Source organism: Charadrius vociferus, unplaced genomic scaffold, assembly GCF_000708025.1.
Source record: "Charadrius vociferus isolate BGI_N301 unplaced genomic scaffold, ASM70802v2 scaffold147, whole genome shotgun sequence".
In the NCBI taxonomy this organism is placed as follows: Eukaryota; Metazoa; Chordata; class Aves; order Charadriiformes; family Charadriidae; genus Charadrius; species Charadrius vociferus.
In genome coordinates this window covers 5,884,071-5,892,105 of record NW_009649570.1, presented here as the reverse complement: position 1 = coordinate 5,892,105, position 8,035 = coordinate 5,884,071, and the positions used below count along the sequence as shown (strand labels likewise).

At 43.2% G+C, this 8,035-nt stretch overlaps 1 protein-coding gene across 1 annotated transcript in view; it reads left to right on the top strand.

The window, feature by feature from the left end:
* Positions 1 to 815: 815 nt before the first annotated feature.
* The window catches only part of ORC2 (origin recognition complex, subunit 2), a 14,524-nt gene continuing 7,304 nt past the window's right edge, over positions 816 to 8,035 (top strand). The window contains exons 1-7 of the mRNA XM_009890237.1: positions 816 to 999; positions 1,289 to 1,375; positions 2,681 to 2,770; positions 3,543 to 3,574; positions 4,849 to 4,906; positions 5,791 to 5,975; positions 6,561 to 6,659. Of these exons, the coding sequence (XP_009888539.1) occupies positions 816 to 999; positions 1,289 to 1,375; positions 2,681 to 2,770; positions 3,543 to 3,574; positions 4,849 to 4,906; positions 5,791 to 5,975; positions 6,561 to 6,659 (735 nt within the window). The remainder of the gene's footprint in view (positions 1,000 to 1,288; positions 1,376 to 2,680; positions 2,771 to 3,542; positions 3,575 to 4,848; positions 4,907 to 5,790; positions 5,976 to 6,560; positions 6,660 to 8,035) is intronic.

The window sequence follows — 8,035 nt, the reverse complement described above, 5'->3', positions numbered from 1 at the left end:
TTGGCCGGGCTGGAGGCAGCACGACGCTTCCAGCGTCATTCTTCTCCGACTGCCTTTCTTCCGCAGTTTATTCCTGTCCCCGCCCTGGCACACGGAAAGGGGCAGCTGCGGCACCGTGGCGAGTGCCCGCAGCTGAAGGTGGTGTGGCCGCTGGCTGTGGGGACCAGCTTCCCCGACGGCACTGCGTGTGTAGCGGCCTGGGAGAGGGGGCGCGAATAGTCTGGCTAACTTCCCAACCCCTGACGTGGTTCAACATACACACAGAATCAAATCAGAGGGAGGTTCCAGGTGGTTGCTACAGGAGTCTTTTGCTGCAGTTTTAACCACTTGTAAGGTTTGGAGCCTCTGTGGAGATGTACGAGGCACCGAGCACCCTGATCTGATTTCGCTGTTTATCCTGCTTTAAGCAGAAAGTCAGGCAGACGCTCTCCAGAGGTCTCAGCCCAAATTCTCTCGTGAGTGTACTGACAGACTATAGGCCAGTTCTTTTCCACGTACTCCCCTTTGCTAGGGGAGATAGGGGATGCCGAATGCCATCCCTTCTGCATGCAATTTGATACTTCTATGTGTGAGTCACTGCCGTTTCTCCCAAACTGGAAGCTGGTGTGTGCTGAAATATCTTGACCTCATGGACTGCAGGAGCCAGCGTTTGTGGTAAAGGAGGGACCAATGCCTGTCGGGTGATCTGAACACCAGGGCATAGACCAGCTGTTCTTTTAGCGGGACATCTTTTCAGTGTTGTATCTGTTTAGTGATTTGCACAACGGGAACTTGGTCTCTAAACGGGGTAGCTGCATACTACTGCAATAGAAATAATGAAAAAGCAGGAGGTTAAAGCTTTGATTGCAATCCTAGGTATTAAAGTACGGAAGGACAAGACTCAGCTGACAGTCAGTTTGAAGACATTCGTGAAGAAACTTGAGAATATTTCAGATGATGAAACTCAGGAGATCCTGGAAGAGAAGAATTATGTTGCTGCTCTTGGAATATGTGCCCAAGGTATTAGGAGGGGAAAACCTAACACAGCTGTGACTTCAGGAGATTCTTGCAGTGTCAAGGTTGTACAGTGTTGATAAAATTGTTTTTGAGGGCTGACCAGTTCTGGCTGTGGTCATGGTAACAAAGGAGAGGATAACGATTCTAGGATTTTATTATTATATTTATTTCATCCCACCTGCAATATAAAAAGTCCTTTGAGCCAAACAGTAAAATGTTGCATTCCATCTTCCTTGGGTTGGGAATATACCAGTGCTTTTTAAAATGCTACAAGTAACCTTTCTTTTCACAGATTCAATGGGAAATGGCTCAGGTATAAGTGGTGGTGAAGTTTACTCATTCCAGACTCCCAAACGCTCCAGCAAAATGTCAGAGCTGGGTATGTGTTCCTCTTTCTTCTTTCATTCTTGCGCTGGCTATGGTATTTTTTTAAGTACTCTGTTAACGTGATCTGTCACTTCAAAAGATATGTTTGCAGTATTTCAGTAGCTTATATCTGGCTCTGAATCAGTCTTTCTCAGAAATAAAAGCACAGGGCTAGGACAAAGCAAAGGCATGGTGGGGATGAGAAGTACAGGTAATAAATAAATGCATAAGAAAAGCAGATGTTTCTTAATGCTGGGAGAAAGTCTGTGTGTAACTGCCAAAGGGCGGCAGGGGTTTTATTTGTGTAACTTAGAAGGATATGAGAATAAATCATTATGTAGCAAAGAGTTAAAAAAAAAAAAAGGCAGTATTAACTGTGTATGTCAGGGGATTTCTCCTGCTCAGAAGTGTCTGAGTGTGCTTGCTAGGCTAACTGTGGACTTAGGAGAAGCAAACAGAAAGTGGCAGTTGAGAGGGTGGGCTGTTCTGGTTCAGCTAAGATGCTTGAGCCCTGCTGCCACTACGTTTCTTCTCACTTGAAGAGTCTTTGTGTGCTCAGCACCATTTGAACTTCATGGGTGTTTAGCTGTCACAGCTACTGATATATCCTACTAAGGATGATCCGAGGGAGAGGGGTCATCATTCTGTACCACTATATAGAAACTGGTTTCCGTACCTCTCTACTTCTCCTCTGAGCTTCTGCTGTGTCTTGGGAATTTGTGTGTTTCTTACACCTCCTTCTGCAGCAGGGTGGGTTTCACTGGTGCTCCCTCCTGACTCAGTTTGAAAATGGAGGCAAGTCATAGAATGGAAGGCTGGTTTTCTTGAGGGACTGTTAGCAGGATATGGGGGACTTCCATATTCAGATCAGTGATTCAACTTCAGCTTGTGCTGGTAGGTAGTGGAAAGAGGTAAATAGGATACAAGAACCCACCTCCTGGGAAATTGATGTGTTTGCTATACCTGCTGCTCTACTATGTCCAGTTGTGGTTTTAAAGGACTAAGTGCTCATGACCAAACATGGCTTTGATTCAAAGACACGTGGTCTCCCAGGGAGAAAAGCATGCTCTGCCATTACCTGAGCTATACTTGTAAAATGAATTAACTGAGGAGTTCAGTGTTTGAAAATCTTTGTTAAGGATTGCATTCACCATCAGGGTTAGAAAAAAAATGGAAGTATCTGGTGTGCTTCCTGAAATAGCTAGGAAATTAATATTTAGAGAGTGTTTCAGGTGTATGACTCCATGGCTGACTAGCCAGAGCTGGGATTTTTGTACCTGACATGTGAAACTTCTTCCGTTCCCCCTTTTTCCTACAGCCTCTGAATTAGCCCAGACACCAGGACAGAGTGTTGCACCTGATCACTCCGAGTGCCCTGAGAAGACAGCCAAAACCCCTCAAAGTAGCAGTAAGTCCTGTGATACTTTGGGGAACTGAAGCTGAGTGAATGGGCGCCATGTTTCTATTTCGGTGGTGAAGTGTATGCTTGAGTGCCAGCTTCTGTCATGCTTGAGTATTCTAGTCAGCTTAACATTGTAGACTCAACTGCTTGGTATGCATGGCCTCTGGTTCACCTGAGTGTCAGATCTTTTGTTCTGTCCTGCTGGTGTAGAGAAAACAGGAACTTCTCTCTCATCTGTTGCTGTGACTCAATGCTTTCCTTTGTGTTCAACAGAAATGCTTGCACTTGAGAGAGTTAAGAGCTGGGCTGATTTGTTGAACACCAAATGGGTAGGACTGTATGGGTGTTCATGTGTAAATTCACACTTTATTATATAATATTCAAGCACCCAATGCTGTAGGGAGAAATACAGGTGGAAGAAGTCAGTGCAGGTCAACACTGGCAAGAGCATGTTACTTTGTGCTCAGAAATGGAGTCTGATGTGCTCAGGGAGAGGAGATTAGCTCATTTCTTAACTTTTCCCTCCTGCTGATGGCCTCACAAAGCTGTGACCAGAATTAAAAGCTACCTTCTGTGCTAATAACATTGACTGTCTTTGTTCTCTCCTTGCCTACCTGTGAAGAGCTAGAGGTTTCCCTCGTAGAATTAACCACCCAGAGAGCTGATATGTTGTTGCAGTGTACCTTTGAATAGTGAATGTCTGTTTTTCTAATGGACCATCTCGTACTGCTGTTGAAAATATGCAGTACTCTGAACAATGCTGTTTCTTACTTTGCAGAACGTCCAAGTTCAAACAAAGTGCAGCAGAAGGTGAGTGATGACTCTACCTTGCTTGGGTTTTTTTTGGTGTGGTGTTCCCCCCCCCTCCTTTTTTTTTTTTTTTTTTAAACTTGAACTGGCCAATTAGTACAGTTCTAGAAAGAAAGGACCTTGAAAAGCCTTATCCACAGTACAGCTGTCTCTCCTAATCTAAGTGGGCAGAAGTAACTCAAGTGAGAACCAGAGCTACTGTTAATCAGAACTATGGGATTTAGAGTCAGTGGGCAAATAGTGGGTTTGACAGCTTAAGTAGCATGGGTAGAGACTATTCCCCTAATATGCAGTTAAACTCATAGCTTTCCAATTTCTCATTAAAGGAATAAACAGCCTTAATTGTACAGATTGCTGTTAGAACAGGAATTCAAGAGCGGTGGTGCTGTTCAGTTTTGTACTGTAACACTGGTTTATAAAAAATAAATTGTGATAAGGGGGGGTGTAAATTGATGTCGTCTTTTGTGATGCTACAGAGAGATACAGTCCAGAACTGCCAGCTGTGTTGGTTATAAAGAGTGCTATGAATCAGTTGGCTTTCTGAAATGGTATAGCATCATACCTATGTGCACACACAGAAATGTGTGCACAGCTTTTCCAGTGTAAGGTTACAGGATGAGATATGTCTGTAATAGATGCTGTTTTGGGGTGCCATGTTCACTCCTTGATGATTTCACATCCACTTTGACAGGATTAACAACAGTGGTTCCTAAATATTGCAGACTTGATCTGGTGTCCAAGTCAGACGTGTGCTTTACACATACGTAAGGAAGACGTACCACTACAACTTGATGAGCGCAGGCAGCTTGGGTTCCCTTTGCTGTACTTCTTCTGGGCTTAGTATTCCAAGTGGTCTCCCATCGTTCTGGTAGTTGTTTTCATAGTGGACTACCAAATGACTTGGAGTAGACAGTGTGAAGTGGAAGATGACTGGTCTGGAGAGCTGAAGCATTTCCAGTTTGTCATTGCTTCGTTTTCACTCTTCCTAAGGGGCCAAGATTGGCATCTTGGTTGGAGATTTCACAGTTTTCTACCCTCCATCTCGGGATATTAGTTAAAATAATTAAGTCCCTTTTGGAACCTGATCCTGCCCCCCTCTAGCTCTGAATGGCAAAACAAGAACTCTCCATACTTACTGCCTCTGCTTTCCCAGTTTCTTGTGGGCTGAAAGAGCTTGGAAATGTAATCTGATTCTAGTCTTTGCTTGGCAGAGGGCTGTTTTGAGGAATTACAGATTTCTTCTTCTAATGCGTGTTTTTTCTTCGCTGTTACAGAGTAAAAAGAAAGAATTTGTGTCTACCACGCCTTACAGACTCAGAAAGAGGCTAGCAGGTAAAGATCAACTTTTGCAGTCATCTTCCACAGTCATTGAGGCACTGTGTTCAGAAGAGGGTGTTTTTCCTGGTGGGCTTCTGCCTCTAGTAGCAGTCTGATTCATCCTGCAGAGAGTGTAGAAATGTGCTTAAGGAAGTCTGTGTAGACCTTTTCCCTTCAACAGATTGCTACGTAGTTAAGGGGTGGAAGAGTTAGAAGCCCCAAATTGTTAAACTTCAGTAGCATGATTAAAAGAGGCAAAACTCTCAGTAATCTAACCTATGCTGACACTTAAGTCTGGCACAATTGCTTGAACCAAGTCTTAAAACTTTTTGATGATGGCTGGGACATTCACGGTAAAGTATTTCCAATAACTGGTTGGTTCTATGTGTTCAGAACGAATGCAGAGGAGATTTTAGTCTGTGGTGTTTCGTGTTCTATTTCTTCTTTTGTGTTGAGAGACCAAGACTGAGCCAGATTCCGGCTGTGCTCTTCAATCAACATTGCTAACAGAGGTCTTTTACAAAACCTTTTTTGCAGAGGGTGACCCAGAAGATACTCAGCTTGCATGATTGGCATTTGGGAAAACTGACATAGAGATGCTAAGAGAAATAGAGAATTTGATTGTCCATTTCTAGTCATTTTTTTATGGTCGGATTATGTTTCTTAGTTAGTGTCAAGGAACAAGCTTTACTAAACGAGAATTTGTGAGCCTAGAACTAGGAAAGAAGTGGCTGTGTGTTTGTAGTCCTCTTAAGCATTGATGTTACTTTTCTGTGAAATATATTTAGGAATCACATGCTTGAAAAACATCTAGAGAATGTACATGAGAGCAAGATGGTGCAAAATGTGTTCTGTGTAAGAAGTTGTTGCTAGCTTTTGACCTTAAATTTATGCCGTAGCTCCAGATCCCTATTTAGAAAGTGAGAGTGAATATTCTGCTTCCTGCTCAGAGGAGGAGGATGAGGAAGACCAGAAGGAAGTCAGCACTGTTTTATCAGGTCAAAAGACCCCAGCAAAAACTACGGCTGCATCTACGCCTCCTCCCAGAAACAGCCTAGCCAAAAAAAATAAAGAGAGCAAGATGGTGAGTGTGCAGAAAATATACCCCTGAGCTAGCAAGCGTGAAGAATGTTTGGTGACAATAAGCTGTCAGTGACCACATCTAACTGGAGAAGAAGGACTAGACTCTTCAAATCTAATCAGTTGGGTTGGCTTTTGCTGTACTTCTGAGCAATCCCTGCTGGACACGCATGATGTGAGCCTGTGGGCTAATCCAGTCTGTATCCTCAGCAGCTCCCTTGTACTGAAAAGGGATGGAGAAATTGACTCCTATAGCACCGAAAGAAGCACACATTACTTTCTGGCTTGGTGTTCAGCTGTGTTGTCTGATTTCCTTCCAGCACCAGGGATCCCCACACCCCCTTAGAATTATTGCTATGTTCTACTCTCTCAGAATCTCTTTTCTGTCTCTGTCTGCAGGAAATAACCATCTGATTAGGCTAGCTTTGGCAGAATACTACTGTAGAAGCCATTTTTGCAAATATCTTCTGGCTTTCTATTCATCCTTGCTATATGTCTTATATTGGCCATCTTCAGACATGTTTGTGGGTACAAAGGCAGAGGGGTAACTCGACAGCAGGACTGTGCTGATCTTGCTGTCTGTTTTTAGAGCAACCTGGTGGAGGAATACTTTGAAGCTCACAGTAGTTCCAAAGTGCTCACTTCGGACCGAACGCTGCAGAAGTTGCGGAAAAGAAGATTGACTCAGGTACATTTCATAGTGAAGCACATAACTGTCAGAGCTTTTGACTTCTTTGATGAAGATTTTCCTCATCAGAAGTTCCTGATGTTGCTGTTTTCACTTTATCTCTGCTGATGACATTCTTGGTGGTAATGCTGATTTAGGTATCATTTTAAGCGTTATGTCTCTTACTGCTGCTCTGACCAGGGACAGTGCCCAGTTGTTTGAACTTGAGACAGTAGGAAAAATGCAGGGAGAGGGCACTATCAGGTGAGCAGATAGTTGAAAACTGCAGTTACCAGAACAGGTTTGCTTTTCAGGGAGGAGAAGAGAGAGAAGCAGAGTTGTAGAGACCTGCCTTAATAATTATCATCAAACCAGTATCTTTGTCAATGAAATACTTAGGGGAATTACAAACTGTCTTGACTATTTATGTGTAGAGGAAATGGAGATAGCCCTTTTCATCTGAGCGTTACTTCATCAATCCACATGCTGGGCTGGGACAGCTCTAAATGTTGTCACCTGGTTTGTGAAATGCACTTTGTCCCTTTTCGGTTCCTAGGAGACAGGAACCATCTAATTGTGGTGACTGAATAACTGTATTTTTTTCCATATGCCACTTCTACAAGACAGTTCAAAGCAAGCAGCTGCATCCTACAGAGACAGGTACACAAGGACAGGTGCCAGGAAAGCATGTAAAATACTTGGAGCTCCTGTGTCTATGACTGCTTTTTGCACCCATCTGTGTTTTAAAAGATGGCATATATGCAGATTGCCTGATGCCTGCTGTTGTCTGCAACTGCTACCCAGAGAAACATCTGGATTCTTGACAAGTTCTTTCATAACAGCTCTGGAAGGAAATCAAGGCTTTCAGTATTAAATCTACTGCTGGCTCCAAAGAAATTGAAGGCTTAGCAGTTCTGTCTCTCAACGCTTTATGCTTGTCTGATACATTGCAGCTGTCTTTGTGTTCTTTCCAGACTAAACTGTCTTCCACTGCAAGGGAGTGAAAAGCAAAGCTGTTAAAGTTGAAGAGAGAGGAAGGCCAGTGTAGATTTGATGCCATTTGTCATGCTACTGTGCTGTTTAAACATCAGTATCCCATCATATCTTTAAAACTGAATTAATCCTTTGATTCTTGATGCTTTTGAAATAATACTTTTTCTACATTTAGCTGTCAGGTGCATATCATTTCCTTTCTGCTGTATTTCTTTTTTGAGATGATGTTTGTGAGCATTCTCTTGTAGTGACAAACACCTGAATCATAGCTAAGCGTGTCGATTGGAGCCCTTGCTCCTGTGAGAAATGTTGTGATGTTGATATCTTCCTGGTACAATGCTTGGTGCTGTGTAAGCTCTGATTGTGTCCATTATTTCCGTACTGGTTTTCCCATACTCAGCAGG